This window comes from Rhipicephalus microplus, chromosome 6 (assembly GCF_043290135.1).
Source record: "Rhipicephalus microplus isolate Deutch F79 chromosome 6, USDA_Rmic, whole genome shotgun sequence".
Taxonomy (NCBI): domain Eukaryota; kingdom Metazoa; phylum Arthropoda; class Arachnida; order Ixodida; family Ixodidae; genus Rhipicephalus; species Rhipicephalus microplus.
The window spans coordinates 66,904,599-66,927,311 of NC_134705.1; the positions used below are offsets into that span (position 1 = coordinate 66,904,599).

The 22,713-nt window shown below is 41.9% G+C and overlaps 1 protein-coding gene across 9 annotated transcripts in view; it reads left to right on the forward strand.

The window, feature by feature from the left end:
* Positions 1-22,713, forward strand: part of LOC142764790 (uncharacterized) — a 318,584-nt gene that overhangs the window by 278,724 nt on the left and 17,147 nt on the right. For all 9 annotated transcript variants that reach the window (XM_075865312.1, XM_075865316.1, XM_075865317.1 and 6 more), the window contains 2 exons: positions 18,474-18,512; positions 19,421-19,489. In XM_075865312.1, the coding sequence (XP_075721427.1) occupies positions 18,474-18,512; positions 19,421-19,489 (108 nt within the window). The remainder of the gene's footprint in view (positions 1-18,473; positions 18,513-19,420; positions 19,490-22,713) is intronic.

The following is a 22,713-nucleotide window of genomic DNA, read 5'->3' on the forward strand; positions in this document are numbered from 1 at the left end:
TAGTCATTTTGCTCTATGTATACCACGCAAAAAAAAAATCGCCCGAAAGGTGCGGAGATGGGGGAGGGCAGAAAGGGGTAACGGACTCGGTGTGCCGACCTCTAGCTACGCCACCACAGAACACCACTGCGTAGAGACGTAAAGGAACGGACACCCGGTCAGATACCTTTCTTCTCTGTAGAGCAGCAATGCATGCCATTCATTCTTTTCTGCACACAAACAAAGCCGCTGCTGCAAAAGCATTGCCCTTGAGATCTGTACTTATTGGCATTGTGTTGCAGAGACTCAGAGATGGCCATTGCTGCTGACATGTTGTGAAACCTTTTTTTTGTTATTCAAAACAAAATAAAAACTACTGCAGAACTACACTAATTGCAAACTAATTATTAAGAAAGCTTCATTTGGCTTGAAAAGTTATAAATACACTTGATTGTTATTTTGAAATATTTATATAGTGACTCGATAGTGCTGCGACCTGCCCACTTATTTTGGTTAGGCTTGTAAATCAGCAGTTGCTACAGGCCTCGTTGTACTGCGGGCTCACCACCAGCTTCACGCAAGAACATGTGCAGCAAGTCCGCGGTTACAACATTTCCGTGTTGATAGATATTGCGTGAATTGTATACTGATCCTCCTTTGGAATTCGTCTACGGGATAGTTTCCGCGTGTCGGAAAGTTCTGCTGCTTTTATCGAGTACAACTCGCCGTACGTTGCCTGCTCCAAGCAGCCACATCGGACGCGCGCCTTCGTGTTCGCTCTGAAAAGTGATTTCTTCCTCCATTTATCGATTACTCGTGTTGTTCGCGTGATTCAATGTCGAGTGTGCTTCCGAAGACAATGCTCGACCCCTGGTGTGACAAGCAGTGACTGATGTCATGTTAGAGCGTGAGCTTTTGACGGGCGACTGAAGAGTGCACAGCCTATGCCAAAACTTCGGTAAGTTGAAGAAAGTCGCTGAACTACGCAACTGGGTTACTTCATTGCGTGACAAATGGTATGCAGGAAGCGATGGCCCAGGCGGCTTGTTGGCACAGCGGGGATGACGAACCAGAGACCCGATAGGCAGGTATGTTTTGAGGTGGCTTATTTCATTTCACCGTAAGAAACAGTCGTCGTGTGCGTTGATTGCAAGTTTTAGATTCGCGTTGCGCTACGTGATCTATCGTTCGGTTATGCAAGCCTCTTGTCGTGCTGTCATTCCTTGGGTGTTTACTGCACGTGATTATCCTTTGATCCCTTGTCTCCCTGTAAAAGTGTCTGCTTTTAAACATGCTGGTGTCACGAGAGCAGTTCACGTTCACCCAACTCGATAGTTTGTGCGTTTTTACGCGCAAAACAATCACACGACTGGGCACGTAGATAGAAAAACGCACAGCCCTGTCAAGCACACACGAATGATGTTTTCATGGCTGTGCTCTGACTCCTTGTGCCAGAAATCTATGTAATTTCTCTATGGTTAGAATTTCACCCTAGCTGCCTCATAAATATTTTAAGAGAGCTACCTTGAAGTATACGTATTTCAGTAATCTACACTATGTGCTGAAACTAAGAGTACACTCCCACCGCTGCATTGAAGATATGTTGATATCGAGTGTTAGTAGGAGAATATGGGAATTCAATTTAGTTAATTAAGCTAACCCATGACACCCTTGGTTGCAATATTTGTGTGAACTTTTGTTAGCTATTTAAATTTTTGTTTTCTCCTTGAAGCATACCAGGTGCTTCAAGCTGTTTTTCCGTGCTTTCTTTTTTTACATCAGTGTTGTACTGATATTGCCTACTTGCTTGTGTGACGAGGATGTATAACCTATGTGTAGCATTCAGTGATTTAGTATTTATTTTGTTTTGTGAGGCAGTATATTAGAAGGAAAAAGATCTTATTCCAATGTTTCCAGATGTTGACAGAGAGTTTCAGAATAGTATATTTTTGCGGAGGGCTTATGTAATAAAAGAACTCCTACAGATAGCTTGTGTGAACAAAAGTCAAACTATATGGTAATTTGCTTCAGAGTACAAACAGTTTGTTTCCTGAATAGCTTACATTTATGATGTAATACAATATGTGTGGCTCGTTCTTACACATGCCATGTGCGCATAAACCATGCACTCTTTGCAAATATTGTTTTCATCATTTAGATCACCCACACAATTGTGCATGCTCTGCATAGTGTTATTACGTAATTTTGTGAATGCGAAACATTCATTGGCACTCTGTCAATTGTCAGCAAGAAGGGGATAATCCAATATTGCCTGTTTTGATTGTGCCATGATTCCTTTATTCAAGGATTTACCCTTTAATGTATCAGTATACCGGGTCCCACGCAACGGGTTGAGAGTCCTCCAGGCAGAGCAAGCTTCACCTCTGGGGTGACGCGTCACAGCCCCTCGAAGCCCGCCTGTACCCTGTTTAGCTTTTGGTGGGTAGCCGGCTGGCACTGGGGATGGAACCCCGCACCTCCCGTAGCTGAAGCGGACACGTACGTGCAATGCCACAGCTACGGTTAATGTATCAGTATACACTTTGCTAAGACATGTTTGTTACTCGCTATCTGTGTGTGATATAACGTTTGTTGTGCGTGAAAGTAATATTTTGTGATATCTTTTATGTAAGTATCAGCGATGGCAGCTGTTCATGGTCCCGACACAGAGGACAGGTTGCAGTGCGCGATTGGAGCGGTCTTCCTGCAAGCCCTAACGAGCCTTATTAAGTGGTAGGCATTTCTTTTCGTTACCAAAGAGTGATATTTCGGACACATAGCCCCTATTGAGGTATTACATACACTGTCTTCTAGCTTAGGTGTGGGAAGCCTATGTCCTGCACTTCAGTGCAGTATTCCTTGGACATGGAACATGCATCATTTGGTTTGTAATCCTTCAACATGGAATGTTGCCGGAGCCAACGTTGTGACACTTGGAGGCGTCTTGATAATAGGAACAGCTGTTCCTTGTCACTGCTGTCTTGAGTAAGGCAAGAGTTCTTGTTAAAGGGTTGCACAAGGAAAAACATTCAGCATTGTTTGTTAAACATTAGGTAATATTTAGCTCAATGTAACACAAGGATGAGACCAGTGCACTTTAAACAAAATGGATTATTGCAACGGAAGCACAAAAATTTATGGCATGATGCTCACCGTGTATTTTTTAGTGCTTCGGTTGCAATTAACCATTTTATATAAAGTTGGGGCACGTGCCGCGTCTTCTCTGACGGTCTTTGTGTTACACTCTGCTAAATATTACATAAGTTAGAAAGTTGACTGCAGCGACATTCTCTCTTATAGGATTTGTTGGTCTTTTCAAGTTTCCTCCATCAAGATCCAGTTTGTTTGGACTGCCATGAAATTGTGTGCAATGAAATCTTACTTATAATCATGTTTCGCTTATTGTCGTGATGATTGATTTTACCTCAATTTTTTTTTAGTGGAAGTTAAAGATTTTTTTAACTAAGTTCTTTTTTTACAAGTAGAAGTGTCATTCATTTTTTGTGCCTTTTAAAGGGACTGCAAGCAACTTGAAGTCTAAAAATTAAATGAATATATAAACAACCACACTTTTGCTATATGCACATTCGGCTAATTCGTGTTCAAGAATGTCACGGGGGTTGTTGTTTCAGCTCGTTTTCGAATTTTCACGTGTATGAGCAGATTTGTGGTATTTTTTTAGGTTGTAGTGCAATCTTGTTTTAAGTAACATCGTGCAACATGCAAGTACATATTCCTTTCTAACAAAGCCTTGTCAGATAATCCTTATGCCTGAGAGTTTGATCATCTGAATTAGGGACAGCTTTTCTTAAGAGGCAGCACATACTCATGTTTCATCACATTGTTTGGAACATGTTTCCACTACGATCTGTGACAATACTATGGATGTGTTTATGTAACACAGCTCACAAGACATAGAGGCCTACCATACAGAGAAGTGTAATCTGTGTGATAGTGCCTTGAATAGCCTTGTTGGACTGCAAAGGTAAATTGTTGAATGAATTTATGCTCTTTTTTAAGTACAGTACTCACGGATTGAAACAGGACACTCAGAGCGTGTGGTTGACGGTACATGTGCCGCCGCTCATGGGTGCGCGCAGAACCAGTGTGTTGCGTTGTGGTATAGGGCGATACGGGGAAGACCTATGGAGCATGGCTACTCCTTCCGATTGCCAAATTGTTGGCCCGTAGTTTACCACGTGTACACTACCAGGGCAGCGCTGCGAGGCTCACGCACATTCGCAAGTCTACCAAACTGGCTCGCCGCTGCGCACCACTTTTATTGCCACTCCAGCAGACTACCCTCTCGTTCTGAGTGCTTAGGCAATGTAGTACGCATGATGTTCAAGGAAAACGCAGGATTCAGTTAGTAGATTGCGCCTTGTGTGCATTTGTAGACATGATAAATATCTGCACAAAAGCATGAAAAGTTTACTTTGTGGTTTCTCTCTCGAAAAGAAAGAAAATGTGTGGCTTGCTTTTATTCATGCAACAGGGAAATAACATCATGTATTAGTGTCCTTAGGGCAAACTGCGGCCTATCATTGAATAAAAATGTGAGAAGCTCGCTCTTTCTTCTGTGGGCGACAGCTCTACAAATGCTTGCCACGGAAAATAACCGCACTATTCACTGCTTGGGGCGAGACAAGCAAGTACTTAGTTATTGTTTTATTGCTGCACGGAAACAGGCCCGTGGCTGGTGCTTTTCTTTTTCGTTGCGACAAGAAGCTTGAAAAACTTTTTATGCTTTTGTACAGCTATATATTATGTCAACGAGCGCATTTCAGGCGCAACATCTTAGCGGTATCCGAATACTTACTTGCGCAGCCTACGTGCCCCATCGTCGAAGGGCGCCGATCGAGAGCGTTGTCTGCTAGCGTCACAGTATAAATGGTTCGCACAGTCCCTATTGATTCGGGCTGCATGCATGCAAAAATGCGCGAGCCTTGCTGCGCCACGCTGGCAGTGTGCTTTTTGTGAACTAAATGCCAACTCTTTTGCGACCGGAAGGAGTAAGCCTGCTCTTTAGCTGTTTTTGCCCTCACTCTATACAACAGTGCAACTCCTGGTTCCACGAGCACCCATGAGCAGCGGCACATGCATTGGCGGCCATGTGCTACGAATGTCCTGTTTCAATCCGTGAGTACTGTACATATATGTTGACCATACTGGGCATGTTGGTACGTACTTGGGAGGAAACAGGAGTGCAAGCAAATACATGGGCTGCTGCATCCATTATTCTTTCTGTGTCGGCGTCTTAGCTCATGACGCTGTTCACTCCTGAGTGTACACTTTATTTCCTCACTGAGCTCCTACATACACTTTAAATTGTATTATCTCTGTCACGTAAGGGTTGAGGCGATATTTTTGGCATCTGCTTGGTCTAAAATAGTCATTAGTTCAACACTGTGATGTGCTATTTCCTTGAATACTTGAGTAACGCAAGTGTTTGGTTGGGTTGGTAATTCATCGCCTAGAAACTTTTGTAAGGTACGGCAAAATATGAACAGAGAAAAGGGAGAGGACACAAAGTAGTACTAGCTCGTGTTGTCGCCCTTTTGATTGTGCATGTTTTTTTCTGCTGTTGAAAGTTTTCTTTAGAAAGAGTTCCTATCCTTGTCCTATCAAGACATTCAGTAATTGCCAACACACCCCAGTGTAGATTCTTGTGCTTATTAATGACCAGCGATCAATTTCATAATTTGCAATACTGGCTAGTGAACATGGGCAACTGTGCACTCGGAAGCGTGGACCTAGGTAAAAATATTTCCTTTTTTTATAAAGCTTTTGTCACCTCTTCAAGGTACCTAAATAATGTATATTTAGCTATTGAATATTATGCAAAAATCAAGGGTACGAAAATGATTTGCTTGCTTCCTCCAATCTGTTGCTTGTAGAAATATGTGTAGAAACGACCTGTAACATGTTGCAACATGCATATCTGTGTAATATACTGTAGGTTACAAAAAGCACAATTTTTTAATTGTTTTCACTAAAGTTGTGTAGCTGTATCACCTAGACGAGGCTGTACATTTCATGTGCCTGTTTGTTGCTCAGTTTCACCTTGCACATAGGCGTGCGCATAAGAGTGGGGGCAGCCCCCCTCTCCCCCAACTTGTTAACTAAGACGGGGGCTACAAAATTGGAAGCTTACTTAACTAAGTAAGGGGGAGTGCCGTGGTGAACCTCCCTGCCACCCAAGTGTAGGAAAACCCTGCACACGCCTATGACTTTGCATCTCTGAGCATGTGCCCTCAATATTTCTCAGTTAAAGAAGAGGGATTTTAATGTGGTAGCTTTGTGTAAAACAAAGTTGTGGAATATAGACCCACTGTTGCTTGCCGTAGTCATACATTGGGTGCCATTGGATTCGTGAAAGGAGGTTATTCTGCAATATTGCCTTAGCGAAGCTGACTCAGCTGATTCCTCTGTTCATGATAGCTGGCTTCTCTTCAATTACTGATCAATCGGCAGCCCTCTGAACTGATGTATAGTGGTTAGTTTTTTTTTCAACGCAGCATGAAGTCAAGGCTATGTGGTTCAACATGGAATCCTGAGGGATTATTTAATATAACTGATAAATGTATATCACGATTTCAAAAAGGCATAACTCATCAATTGTAATGTCTACTCATGTGCTGCGCTAAAATTTATGCTTCATTGCCTTCTAAGTTTTTATGTTCTTTCTTGCAGGTTTTACATAATGCAGTGGTGCCACCACGACGGTGCTACAAAAGACCCTATTATCAGTGGAAAGTCGAAAATTATATACAAATGCAGTTATTCCTGGAAATGTCTCATTTGGTGTTTCTTTGTGTGTTTGTATTTATAAAACAGGACGTTCGCAAGAATTGTAAACAAGGACGAACTAGCTCCATTTATTGTGCTATCCGAACTGAATCGCATGTCAATGTAATGCGTGTTTCCAAATGCAGGCATTATATACTTGCAGCATTATTTATCGGCTTCGAAAGATTCTGACGTGTAAAAAACTATAACCCGTTCGTTGGTGGAAGTGGTCTGATGGTATTTCCTTTACAATCCTGTAATTTGTGCACACTTTCATATTAATAATGAAGCGATTGATTGATCTGCTTTTCAGCAAATGTTCTGTTGATGGCGTAGGAGCTTAGTCTACAACACGACGTTTGATGTCAACCTAATGCATATGCTCGATAGCACTTCACTAGACAACGGCCATCAGAAACTCAGATGTCAGGACTCTATAGACTAACGCTAGCCAATGGTCATCAGAAACTCTAGTGTCAAAACTCTATAGACTTACGCTAGACTATAGACATCAGAAACTCCAATGTCATAACTCTATAGACTTACGCTAGACAATAGTCGTCAGAAACTCTAATGTCATAACTATATAGACTTACGGTGGCCAATTACTACTAGACTCACATTAGGTACGCATTAGGAAAGCGCATTAGACTGACATTAGACAGTTTAAAGATTGTGATGTCGAATGACATTAGCCTGTTTGTAAAAGTACAATAAATTTTTTCATAAGGGCGAACGCAAAACATGTATAGTACGTTAAAATGGATTGCACAATGTTTTTGTCAATAAAATTACGGGAGGCGTAATCTTTGTCCCTACTTTGAACCATATAATCTAAAGCATTGCCTCCGAGATGCGGTGCACAGCAATTCATCTGTAGAGCAGACGACGGACGACAACTTGCCCTAAAGCGTGTTCTTCAGTTTAATGCGGCAGTCTTCGTGCCCCAAATGATAAAAAATTGTTATAAATCGTTTATGAACTCATTCGAAATTCAATTCTCTTACCCAACGTGTTGCAAACACATGGCCGTCACAGCAGCTCCATCTGTGTGTCAGTAATGGAGAGGCACCACATATTAGAATTCTCAGTGCTCTACGTATAAGAGTGAATTGAGATACTGTAGAATATCATTTTCAAAATATTTACTCCTATCTGCTAAAAGAGCCTTTCTTCACCAAATGTGGTTACGTTTACTCGCGTTTGCAAGCTTATTGCCGCTTTTCAGTTCTGATTTCTAGATTTCTCAACTTATCAGCGCATTCTCGAAAAGCTCTGATTTGTACCACGAATATTGTCGCTAAAACAAAATAATGCAACATGTTTTTTTATATTACTGTATGATGGCCTTCGGTTGTCTATTTACGAGATTTTAAGAAAAATCAAAGATGGGTTTTTTTATTATTCAAATTTCAGTGGAGTATACTTTTGCCATAATGAGAAATTTGAAGCAATATATAAAAATTTAAATTTACCCTACGGCAGCAATTATTTATGTACATAATGAGCACACTATATCCTTAAAACTTGTCTAGTTTGAAAACGCTGCTTGCATTACTTTCGGCGAAGAAATGGGGAATACGTTACCTATTTTGAACTGTCGCAAAATTAGACATTTTTAAAAGCTATTTTCTTAAGGTCTACAAACTTGAAACCGTATGAATTCATTTTTCATTAGACGTGCATTTCAGGTAAAAAATATCTTCCTTGAAACAAAGATATTCATCTTTTGATAGCATCTGCAATTTCCGAAAATGACAGGTGACGAAGTTGGTGCCTCCGTGTTGGTTAAGTTTGATATTTTTTTTTCTTGTAAGTTATGCCGTTAATAATAAAACGAAGATAATTTTCGGGATACCTGGTGAGAGGTACACGAAATACAAAATACTCAATGAAATCTAAAATATGAACTTTTGGACTCGCGTCGATCTCTCGTGGAATCAGCCCACCGCAAAAATTTTAAGAATCCATCCAGTGCGAGTGGAGTTACAAAAACTGTTGCATGTTGCAATTGCATTCTCTCTTCTCTCTTCCCGACGAATGCGCTTGAAGATAAGCAAAGAGAAATAGCACGGGCAAAAAGAGGTCAAGGAAGTCTCGTCAGCTTGAGCACTGTTTTTTCTTTTTTTTCTACGAATGTGCGACATTTCCTTGCCATTGCGCGCGTAACCCTGAACAAGTCATCGCCTCCAGCGGCAATCTATGTAATGACCGAGCACGCCACGTTCAAATCAGCCAATAGCTGATAGGTGGGCTTCTTACGAGTGATTTTTGAGCGTCTTTCGTGATTATACGAGAGTAGAAAAAGCCATTTTGATCTGGTTTTGATAATTCATTTTGTAATCCAGGCGGCGTGCTGCGCTACAATATTTGGTTCGCGAGTTATAGGGAGCCTCTGCTGCTGATAGGCAGCGTTTTCTAACCATGCTCTAAAACTCTTGCAGAGTCCTTTAACTCAGAATATGACCGCTATTGACGGCCTTGTGTTAAGCTGAACTCTAATTCAAATTCGTCTCTTATCACGCACTTCCACCTCAGCCACCAAGCGCTCGTCAACGTGTCTCATTCACCGCAGAATATTCTGCAACTCTTCGATCGTCCATCAAATTGTAACAAACAAGTTTTTGTCAGCCTGTGGGTCTCTCTGCTCACATCTACCTGCTCGCTCACGCTCTCCATCTTCTACAGTTCCCCTATGTTGAAGTGTTCTGATTTGGAGCATGCCTTTTCCGAAACCAAGAGTAAGCTACCAAGTGCGGCATCTGCTGCGCAAAAAGCTAGGATAACATAAGTTACCATCAATGTTCATGAACTTCTCAAAGAAATTGGATGCATAGCACGAAGCAAAATGCGGACACAGGAGAGAGAGAGATAGAGAGAGAAAGATAGAGAAACGAGAAAAAGAAGGCAGGGAGGTTAACCTGATGCTAGTATCCGGTATGCTACCCTACACTGGAGTTGTAACAGCTAGCGTTGTAACAGCAAAACAGTGGTGGGGTGAGAGGCATGAATGCGCATTAAGACTTATCTCTTCCTCTCCATCACGCCTTCACTCTCCACCACCTACCAGTGGCAGGGAGGGGAGAGAGGGGCACACATTTGGCAGCTGCCGCTCCCAGCCATATTTGTGTTGTGAAAGTATGACTGATACTTAAATACGCTTTCATATGCTCACTACAACGATACGATGAGTTTATCTCCTGTGCTGCCCTCGGTGTCCACTGAGACCCACCCTGGTGGTCTAGAGGCTAAGGTGCTCGGCTGCAAACCCGCAGGTCGCGGGATCGAATCCCGGCTGCGGCGGCTTCAATTTCGAAGGAGGCGGAAATGTTGTAGGCCCGTGCGCTCAGTTTTGGTTAAAGAAACCCAGGTGGTCGAAATTTCCGGAGCCCTCACCTACGGCGTCTCTCGCAATAATAACGTGGTTTTGGGACGATAAAGCCCACAATTCAATCAATCATCGGTGTCCACTGATCGGCTAATGGAACCATCCCCCTCCATGCAAGTGGTAAATTGGCACGTCTATACAACTGTTCGGGGTACCGCTTCAGCGTAAGTGATCGACGCTATGCTTGTTAGATTTAAATACATATTCAAAATTTATGCGCGCAAGGTGGTGGAAAGCACCCCTGATTGCCCCAGTAAAGTTTGCCTCCACATCGCACTTCTGTCACAAATATCTCATCATCATCATCATCAACACCATCATCATCATCATCATCATCATCAATAATAATAATAATAATAATAATAATAATAATAATAATAATAATAATAATAATAATAATAATAATAATCGTTATTGTTCTTGTTTTTTAGATGCACATGTTCAACCTTATAATTATTTCTGGGCACGCTACAAGAATAAGTAAATAATAAATCATTGATTACTAATGAAATCGCAAGCCTTAGATGCTTCATTAAAAGTAAAATTTGACCGTTGGCAGCGTCTCGCATCCTGCAATGTAGGGAACGATAGATGCATGCAAAAAGTAATCACCACGAGATGACGTGTCATTATAGCGCCACAAGATAAAGTCATTACATCGCACACAATCCCATCATAGCTTGTCCAAAGGCTGGCTGGCTGATTGGCTACGCAAAAGGGTGTCATTACCATGGAGGCAATGCATAACCACATTAGTTGCAGAAAGTTTTCGAAGGGCGGCAGTACGAACACATCAACTGATGGAAAAAAAGAAGGAGATGGCTGTCGCCTTCGAGTTGTCTTACGCGAATTAATGCATAAGAGACCCTGGATTTTTTTTATTATTATTATTATTATTATTATTATTATTATTATTATTATTATTATTATTATTATTATTATTATTATTATTATTATTATTATTATTATTATTATTAATATTACTATTATTATTATTATTATTATTATTATTATATTATTATTATTATTATTATTATTATTATTATTATTATTATTATTATTATTATTATTATTATTATTATTATTATTATTATTATTATTATTATTATTATTATTATTATTATTATTATTATTATTATTATTATTGCTCTTATGGTCTTGCTGATTTACACATAAGCATGTGTACGAAGACATTCCCTTCATGTCGATGTTATATTTACTGAAACATGGCCGAAAAATCTATGGAAATACAAACTGTTTAGTGCTTTAGATTTCCGAAAGACAACATGTACGTGAATGTCGAGATCAGCAAGTAATTGAATTAGTCTTAGCTGCACATTAAGAAATTATAGATCGTCGAAACTTCTGAAGCACTCCGCTACGGCGTTCTTCATTATCATATAGTGGTCTGGTGATCTAGAATTCCCGTGATTATTACATTTAGTAGTAAGAAATCGAGTTTTTGTTGGCTCTAAAAGATTAACGAAATTTTTTTTTATTGTGATGTGTTTTGACATTAGGACACGCAGTGGAAAGTCTGCGTACTTTGATCATCAGAAATCTTGGTGCATGTTGTCATCTGAGTCTCTATTGCACACCTGATGCTAAGAGACATTAGGCTTTGCAGGTCTAATGTCAATCTAGTGACTCATTAGGTGTGGATTAGCTGCACATTAGACTCTCAAAATTCTTTTTCATAAGGGCGCACTGTGGATACTTACGCACGCTGTTTTACGTCTGCTCTCATTAAAAGTGAGAGACATAGGAAAAGACGACAGATAGATTACTTTCGGGCTGCTGGTTTCACGCATAGTTGCATTGCCAGTAATTTGAGCCTCAAGGAGCGTGGGCATAGCTGACAACTTCAGCCGGGATTGAGTTTTATGTTCAGATTACCTCATGTTGCATAAAAAGAAAATACCTTATCAAAAAAACTTCCGCCAGGTCGAAGACATCGGCCTGTTTGCCCTCCAGAAGCTTTTGCCGAAAGCTGGCGCCATGCACATAACAACAACCACGTCTGCCAGAACTGCTTCAGATGCCTCAGAGATATGCTCTTTTTGTCTAATGGCTTCTCAGCTGAAACAGCTGATGAGTTTTTCCCGAAAGAAGGAAAAGGCAGAAGTCAAGAACGGTGCCTAAACACGCCCGAAGCATTGTCACATATGCGACTGGAGAAGCTGCATGCGCAAAATAGCAAAGTTCTTGCAGAGCCAAGACAACTTAGCAGCAATTCGGCATTAACCGTGAAATGCCACCGTAACGTGTGTAACCGCCACTTTCAACCATCAGATTTAAAAAGCAGTGTGTGTGCCCAGTCGTTCAAGAACTTCAAGCAAGCCTATGAAGCGTGTTCTTCGTATCAAGAGCGCATGCCTTTGTTGACACTGTTGCCGAGCAATATAGAGCACCGAAAACTCCAAGCACTTATACCAAACTTGGCAGCTTACATTATATACAGATGGCGACGCTGCGCGCAAAACACGGGATATGGTTAGCACCAAATGCGGTAAAAAGGACACGGCTGAACCCAATGGACGTCCAGGCAGCTATGGCTTACTACTGAAAGATGAGTATAGCTGCTCTCGGCAGAGTCCCAAGAAAAAAGATGTAGTATCTGTTATCATTGACGAAAAAAGGAGCTTGTTTCAAAAAGGTTTATGACCCGTTCGGTGCGAGAGGCTTACCGTCTCTTTAGAGAAGCTAATCCGAACACGTCTACTGGGCTCTCAAAGTTTTATTCACTGAGGCCGAAGTGGGTTCTTTTTGCGCCACACCAAGAAGTGTGCCTTTGTATATACTGTGATAATGCCACGGAGTATGTTTCTGCCCTACAAGGCATCACCGATGGTGCCTACACGGCGGACTTCTTGAAAGAACTATGTCTTTGCAGCTCCCCTACAAGTGTTTGTTTTTTAGGCCATTGTGACTATTGTGCTAAGGAGGACGCTCTGACAGCCGCATGTTTAGGAATCCCTGAAGATATTGAGGTAGCCTATGCAGTATGGGAAAATGGCAATCTAGTTAAAAAACAGCCCAGGCAAGTGCTTTTCTGCGAGAGCTAAGTCTATGGTTCGTGAAGTGGATTACCCATGATTACATAAGATACATTCAAGAATGAGCAATACGCCAGGCGAAAGAGAACCAAGAAAATGAATCTTGCATTATTCACTTTGATTTCGCCGAAAATTGGACAGCCATTTTAACGAATGAGGTACAGTCGTATCACTGGCACAAAAGACAGGTGTCTATATTCAGGTGTCGTCACAAGGAAGCAATCGATTCAAAGTTTTGCCGTCATCAGTGATGACGCATGCCATGATGCTGCACATGCCTGTTTTGCTCTACAAATAATCCACAACCATATGAAGGAACAACTTGAGCCTGACACGCATGTTACTTATGTTTTTGATGGTGCATGCAGTCACTTCAAAAACAAGTACCAGTTGTTCGAGTTATGTCAGAAAGATCATATATCAATAAAGTGAATTTTTTCGGCCACAGGACATGACAAGAACTCTTGCGACGGCGTTGGTGGCCTACGAAAGCATCAGGCTACGCTCTACAACCTCAGAGCGGCAAGCTCACTTGTGATTATGTCAGCATCCCAAATGATGGCGCGAATGAGCGCGAACCTCAAGAAAGTGAAGCTGCTGTGTGCAAATGCAGACGAGCTAGAAACATTCCGTCAGTTTAAGAAGAGCCAGTGGAAATCGTTGCCACGAGTTCCAGGCATACGTTCTTGGCATGTTTGGCTAAGCACATTTCAGGGCACTGATCGTGGTCGTGTTTTGTTAGCGTCACGTACTGCTAAATGTGATCTGCAAAAGATGCAGCCATTTTGAGCGCATCTCTTGTTTCACGCAATAACCACCTAAATACCAGTGAGGGTACTTCAAGCGCATATGCTTTTTCTAGCAAGACCCAACACTTGCGTTGGAACATTTTCATGTTTGAGTTTATCTGCAAATACAGACAGATGTTTTGCAACTAAGTTACAGTGTTGAAGATTTCCTCCATTAGAGCTGTGTTATCAAGAGGGTAAATGCGCCTTCATAGGTACGTATTTGTCACAGTGCTAAAACAGCCTTTTTTCACCAATTGCGGTCCCGTTTATTAGCGTTTGAAGCTCATTGCCGCTTTTTCGTTCCGATTTCTAGATTTCTCAACTTATCAGCGCATTCTCGAAAAGCTCTGATTTGTACCACGAGTATTGTCGCTAAAAACAAAATAATGCAACATGTTTTTCTATATTACTGTATGATGGCTTTCGGTTGTCTATTTACGAGATTTTAAGAAAAATGGAAGATGGGGGTTTTTTGTTATTCAAATTTCAGAGGAGTACACTTTTGCCAATATGAGAATTTTGAGGCAATATATAAAACTTTACATTTGCCCTACGGCAGCAATAATTTATGTACCTAATGAACACACTATATTCTTAAAACATGTCTAGTTTGAAAACGCTGCTTGCATTACTTTCGGAGAAAAAAAAGTGGGGAATACGTAACTTATTTTAAACTGTCGCAAAATTAGACATTTTTAAAAGCTTTTTTCATAAGGTCTACAAACTTGAAACCGTATGAATTCTTTCTTCATTAGACATGCATTTCAGGTAAAAATATCTTCCTTGAAACAAAAATATTTGTCTTTTTATAGCATCTGGAATTTTCGAAAATGACAGGTGACGAAATTGGTGCCTATGTGTTGGTGAAGTTTGATATTTTTTATCTCGTAAGTTATGCCGTTAATCATAAAACGAAGTTGACTTTCGGGCTACCTGGTGAGAGGTACACGAATTGTAAAATACTCAATGAAATCTAGAATATCAACTTTTGGACCCATGTTGATCTCTCGTGGAATCACCCGGTGTTCAATTCGTGAGGCAATAGGATCGTCCAGAGAATTACTTTCAGAGTTACTCAAAAGAGTATTTCAGGGCCACTTTGGGTAGTAAATTACAAAAGTAATGGCATTTATATTCTTTTTATGCCTAATAAGTCGGAAATTCACGATTGTATGAAGCAAAAGACAATGTGTTACACCTATTAAGTGTTTTCTATATGTACTGAACCATTCAGTCTCGGGTTATTTCGTACATCTTGTTCCCAATCAGTTAAAGCGGAATTGACGACTTCTTAGTGTATCCTAATGGCACCAGTAACGAACGACATTGTTGGTTTTCTTCAAAGACGATCTTGCCGAACAACTTTTTATGTTGTAAACTCTTGATTAATTCTCTTTTTTAAAATGGAAGTAGTCGTCTTAGGTTCAACTTAAAAGTTTTATGCCTTACATAGGATTTAAAATTGAAACTTATTTACGATACAGTAAATTCAATGCTAGTACAGTGAACCTAACAGCATCCAGCGTACTCAACAAGTACCCTTTATTTAGAGAATAGAAAAGACACAATCGGACATGCTGATTCTGCTCGTTATCATTTTTGATGCTAAAGGTTGCTGTATTTTATTCTTATTCTCAAATACTGACCAGGGTGGATCTTTTCAATGCTTCGAGCTGTTAAAATTTACGCACATCAGCTTACGGTGATCGCGTGATATGAGCAATAAATTGTCTAAATTACACAAAGTTACCCATTGTACATTTTCAAACACGTACTGATTGTCCATCAAAAGGAGCTGTGTGGGCGCTATAAAGCACAAGCATGCGCACAAGCGTGAAGGGCCTCGGTGGCTCATGCTCGTCACCAGACAAACAAAAAGGCAGACACACAGACAGACACATGGACCGACGCATGAACGCATGGATGGACGCATGGGCGCAAGCACGAGCGGACGGACACATGGACGGATGGGTGGTTGGACGCACACATGGACAGTTGTACAGACAGACACACAAACAGAAAGGTACATGGACAGACAGACGGACGCGCGGACAGGCAGACAGACAGATGGACGGACGGATGAATGGACAGACAGACAAACAGAAATACAGGCAGACAGATGAACGGACCGATGTACACACAGACACACAGAGACAGACGGACAGACAGATAGGCACATGGATAGATAGAAAGACGGACGCTTCGACCAACTCATCATCACCAACTACATCATTATGCTGTGATATTTTTTTGTCAGTCAAATGAGCGTAACGTAATCGCGATTGTTGGCGGTGTAGATATACTGGAGCCCGGTGGTGTTATACTTGGACGCCGGGACCTTAAATATGAAAACTGATGAGAAGAATTGGGTGAAGACGGTACCAATTCGTCCCCTCTGCAGCGATGGTGAACACCAATGGTGAAGCCTATATTGCTGCTGCATTTTTAAGACACCGTGTCCTATTCGTAAAGGGCAAAGACAATGACATATTTCGTATGGCGACGAACTACGACAAAGTTCAGTCGCTGTGCGGTGCGAGTAGATGACCATTCATTCAAATTAAACACGTTGTGCCACTACCGAATGTCCTTCACAGCTACAGCAATGGCATAGGAGTGATGCAGATACCTACTCGATCAAACTGCGTATAGCCGCGAACTTTCATGCGAAAAAAAAAACCCTGACTTGTACAAACAACCAACTCCACGCATAGAGGATCTGCTAACCTACCGATGGTTAGCAGGCCCTCATCGCATTGACTTTTTTATTGTTAGAAAAATAATAGAGCCTCAGCCTCCATCATAGCAATATCGTTACGAAAAATTGACACGAGACATGGCAATGTCAATTAGAAAAGAAAAAGGGACAGGACCGAGCCATGATAAACTGTGATGGGGAAAGATTTCTAAGAGATGGAAAATCAACCAAAAGAAGAATCGAATAAAAAAGCTCTATTTTTTCATCTATTATATGCTACAATAATAGCATGACCCCACCCTTACCTTCTTCTAACAAATTATCTCATCACGATCTTCAGCGTCTGTTGCCCCTGCGTCCACCCGCCGTACGTGCGAACATTTTCACAGAAGCTTGAAGTCACGGTTGAAGTCCACTGTCTGTAGAAAAAAAAAAGACACATCAATCCAAAAAGCCTGGCATCACGCTTTGCATGAAGCGTCGGTACATACAAGTTATGAGCACCAAGATAACTTTGCTGTTAGCTTTGCAAGAGCTGAGCGTGCTTTTTTTTCTTGTACTATTCCCGCTTGCCCACTTCTATTGCATAGGGCAGCGTACTTCTTAAAATACAGCATTACACTTTCTGAAGAAGTAAACACACCCCAGCCGAACTTTCCAGACGTTCTCGTTCACTGTAGTTCGAAATTTTGAAAACTTCCACTAAGAAGTAGATAATAAATAATCGGTTAGTGAAAATAAATGTGTTTGACAAACAACAAATAGATTGGTCTGTTGACAGGTTTTAGCAGTAGCCTTCGCTGTAAGCATCACGTTGTAAATGAAGTTCGAATTGATATTTGGTAGTGTACGGGTTTGAGCTCGTTGGTATGGCTTCATCTATGCTAAACAGCGCGAAAAATAAGGAGAACAATGCAATCACAAAAAAGAGCACTGAATTGCCAATATATGAGTTTATTTGTGCAAACAAGAATAAATACGGTGCTACATGTCTAAGAAAGGTAACGGAGATTGAAAGGGCGCATGCACCCGGCCCTATACATCGCAGCAATTTAACGGTGCAGTTAGCTAATCTACTTGCCACTTAATGCTATCGATGGTGCACTGACAGCTGCTTGTCTCCCATTAAGCGGTCCGTAAGCCTCGTAGGTTTGTTGGCCTCGGGAATCTCGATAGCTTAGAACAACACGCGTCTGCTGAAAACAAGGATTTGCACCCGCGCCTTCCTCAACGAATCGACAAATTGTTGCCTGTCTTGGCTCCAAGATTGCCCTCATGTTATCGTGGCCGATTCAGAGGGCGTCAGGATAACCATTCCGTGCAAGGGATCGTCCACCCACACGTAATGGCACGTGAGCGCTTAGGACAAACGTGACTGAATAGATAAAATGAGGCAGCCAAGTCTGTCCACTGAATGTGCATGCGATCACACCACCCCATGTGTAATGGCCGCGGTTGACAGCTACCCAAGCTGTATTTTGCTCCTCAATATTAAAAGAAGCTGGAGGAATGGGAAGCTGTGTCACCTTAACAGCAAGTCTCGATACACTTTTCTGAATGTTGGATCTCATCGCTTTCCGCTGACACGACAGGCTGCACAAAAACTACCTCTTCCTGCAGTGACCATATTTGATAATGGGGAAATTGACAATGATATTGATGATGAGGCAATTTTCACTCCAACTTTATAAACACTGCTGCGGAACAATGTGTACAACTGTGTTTAGGAATCTGTAAGCATCTCGTTCTAATTCTCATGCTATATATTTCAGGTTCCACGGCGATCAAGCCCCATTCCTGGTCATAGACGGGTAAGTGTTACATCCTAAGGGAAACTATGTTGTAGGAACACCCGTGGGTAGCTTGGAGAGAGGGTAAAAATTTTCAGATTATCTTTATAGTACTCCAAATGACATGCTTATCGAAATACCAATTCGGAGAGCCTGTCTTCAACGTCCCGTTTATAAATGCATATTCCAATTATTTCGTACTTGAGACAATCTAACAGACGATGGTGAAATTGTTTCTTATGTGCAGCCCAGAATATCAATTTACGTTTGGCGCGTTTTACCACAAAATACAGCGTAACCGCACTCGTGTACGGCACACACAACGATTCGCTAAGCAGTTTGTAATAATTCTGTTAAAAAAACATCGCACTTCTAAACTACGCACTGAAAGCTTCAGATACTGTCATCTGCTACAACATATTTGCTGTCCTCATTAATTCACCGCATACAACAGCCGCTCTTGATTGATTGATATGTGGGCTTTAACGTCCCAAAACCACCATATGATTTTGAGAGATGCCGTATTGGAGGTCTTCGGAAATTTCGACCACCTGGGGTTCTTTGACGTGCACCCAAATCTGAGCACACAGGCTTACGAAATTTCCGCCCCCATCGGAAATGCAGCCGCCGCAGACGGGATGTAATCTCGCGACCTGCTGGTCAGCAGCCGAGTACCTTAGTCACTAGACCACTAACAGCCGCTTTTCACTGTAGCGGAACTCACAATTAGCTGTACTCAACATGCCACAATTCTTTTGAAGAAGATAAATGTTCAATTAAAAATAATGTCATAAGCACTTGAAGTATGAAAAAAATTACTTTCAGTCATAACTGACACAAGCGAGCTGATATGTACTTATTGAACTCCCAAATCCGTGGTTGAAAACTCCGAGTGAGATTGGACGTTTATAACGAACCTTTTTCTACAGCGGACAATTGCTCCTGGTGACTTTTTGCTTCAATCAATGTACATGCCTGAAGAAGGACTGGCTGCTAGGGTAAGTTTCATTATCAGACTAACAAAGCTGTGAAGCTTTTTCGACACATGCATGTAAGCTAAATTATCAACATTTGATCACATATTTGAAAGAAAGCTCACGCACATTATACAAATCTTTGTTATGGAGAACTGGAAGAAAGCATTTACATGTGTTTCTGATACAAATGAGTACGTCCGTCTCTCCACTAAAACTGGATAAGCGTTGCACACAGAATAGAGTGATCTCTGTAAGCTCAACGTGGATTTCCCGATGTAATGTTAAGTATTGCAGCATGCCCCCTTTTAAATGCGAAGCATTTTAGCGAACTTTGGAGACTTTGAGCGTATCTATCTATCTATCTATCTATCTATCTATCTATCTATCTATCTATCTATCTATCTATCTATCTATCTATCTATCTATCTATCTATCTATCTATCTATCTATCTATCTATCTATCTATCCAGCCGCCTACGACTTTTAGCTCTGCTGGCCGTTTCGATAATGGTGTCGATACCAAACTTAACTTGGTATGGCATAACATGACTGTATGAAGAACATGTTGGACTAGTCATAACACAAAAATCATGAAATGTATGTCATGGTTTTTATGATTGACATTTCATGGTCCTGCAGCTCTTACGGTGGTTTCGTTGACATGTCATGTTGCAAAAGTGGTATGATATGGCAAGATTGCATGGCGAACACAAGTGACAGACCCTAACATGGAAATAATGATATGCGTGTCAAGTAACAACACGACTACATGTCACGCTTATGATGCCACGCTCGCGGTCATTTCGCTAGCGTAACATATACCAAATTTGATATTACAGTACGTGAATAGATGACGAAGGCACAGGACTGATGCACACATAATAATCATGAGATGAGTGTCATGTAACAACATGACTACATGCCACGCTCATGATGCGCTGGCTCCGTTTGGCCAGCTTCACGTGTACCTAACTTGGCATTACGCGAGGCGAACGGACGACATAGGTAAATGACACATACAATCATGATAATCACGACATGCGTGTCATGTAACAACATGACTACATGCCACAGTGATGATGCGCTCGCCGCCGTTTTGTTATCTTCCTATATGCGAAATTTGTTATTACGTGACGCCAATGGTTGACGAAGGTCTGTGACAGGTGCAAAGTTGATAATCATGAGATGAGTGTCATGTGAGAACATGACTCCCTGCCACACTCAAGGCGCCAATACATTGCGACGTGACTGGTGCGCGTACTCGCCCGCGTTCATTTCGTCGCGTCACGCCGGCGTTGTCACGCCAGGCGCCGGTCCTGCCATATACTTGCAGGCGCGCGCCGCACTGCGTTCCTTTGGCGCATGCGCGTTTCAGCGCGTCCGGCATCCCTCCGCCACGAAAAGAGGGAGACGTTGTGTTGTCTGCGTAACGCATCAGCGCAAAACGCAGCATGTCGCATTGCGCGCCGCTTGCCATCAGGCCGCGCTGACGGACGCTTGTCGCGCCTGGCGTCAGACTATAGAGTGCTCGCGTTTTGCGAACGTAGCATCGCTGTGCCCAGCGTGCGCGCGCGTCAACTCTACATTGGAATATATTGGGCTCCTCTGATGCACTCGCGGCTGTTTTACTAGCTTCATAAATACCAAATTAGGTGTTACGTAACGTCAATGGATGACGAACTATATGACTGGTGCAAACATGATAATCCTGACACGCTTGTCATGTAAGAACCTGACAACAAACAATGCTCACAGCGTTTTCGCGGCCGTTTCGCTAGCTCTAGATATACTAAATTTGGTATCACGTGACGTGAATAGATGACGAAAGTAAATGGCACATCTAAACATGATAATCATGACATGGAAGTCTTGTACGGCAGCATTTACCTCCACTTTGTAACGTTGTGCTCATTTTAAAGTGACAAATCAACATTTCTCATTCGTGTTTCGCATATAATTGATTCCCACTGTACGTAGGATCTGCCATTTTTTTTCTGAGGTGCCACCAGTGCTCCCTACTTCACTAATAGATAGGCCACACCGGGAAGTAATCCTAGTGCCTTTCAGTGCTTTCAGAGGCAGTACAGTACAGTGCATCCTTGTGCATCCCAGTGTTCTGTGACAGTCTGGGATTCTAAGTAGAGTGCTCTGCCTAATCTTTAGTGAGTAGGGATGCATTGCGAAACAGTGGAAGCATTTTCTTTTTGTCTGATAGAGCAGGCAAAGAAGGGCAGCAAAGTCACAAGCTACAATGTTTCCGCAGTCTATTTGTAAATTTTGTATTTCTCACCCAACATCTCTTCATTGCACTGAGTTGTGTGTTTGAGCTTGACGCTGTAGTGAGTGCTCTTTGAGGTAGTGCAAGCCATTTCTTGAATAAGCAATCAAAAACAGGAATGGACATCACATCTGCCATTTCAGAGAATAGAAGAAAACACCGCAATAAATGTACGTTACACGACATCGGCAACGAAAGAGCATCATAGACGACGAAGACGATGAAAGCGACTGTGCTCGTGTTGTTATTGCTGCTGTTCTTCCATCTTGGCGGCAGCTGCCTCTGACTCTCCCTGTATATTTTGTAAATATATTTATTTTCATTCATTCTCTCACCCCCGTAACATGCTATGACTGTCGACAAACTAGCAGCCCAGGTGTGAAACCATCGCCTTAAAATGAACTTTGCACAAGAACTCAGTAAAGATGAGCGTCATATATACAGATCGCCACATCGGTCAGGCTGGCTCATCAGTATCTTTAAGTAATTTCACCTTTCAGTGCAACAGTACCACAACAGACAGAAATGTGCAAGTTAATGGAAAAAATCTCTCTTGCTCAGCCAACGAAGCCGCTTGTAAAAGCCCACCAACACTAGTGTAAGCGCATTTACGCTTTAAACCTCTCGCTGGTACACCTTGAATGTGCGGGATATGGTTCTATGATCACTATAGACGATTTTTCCCAGCTGGTTTACTCATTCCAATGTAGATCCAGCAAGAACAACCGGGACGTTTTCTTACCAAAGCCGTATGTTTAGCGTAGCCTTCTGCAGTACTGCTCAACAACGGCCGAGTGCCGTTAGCTCAGCGCCCCCGTAGCGTGTGCGCGAATAAAAGAGAAGCAGATGCAATGGGGACACTGACCAGGCGACACGACCGGCAAAAATCCACAGCAGAAAGACGGCTACCATACAAAAAATCAACATGGCGGCACATATGGGTGCAGTTTCTTTTCGCCTCGATCTA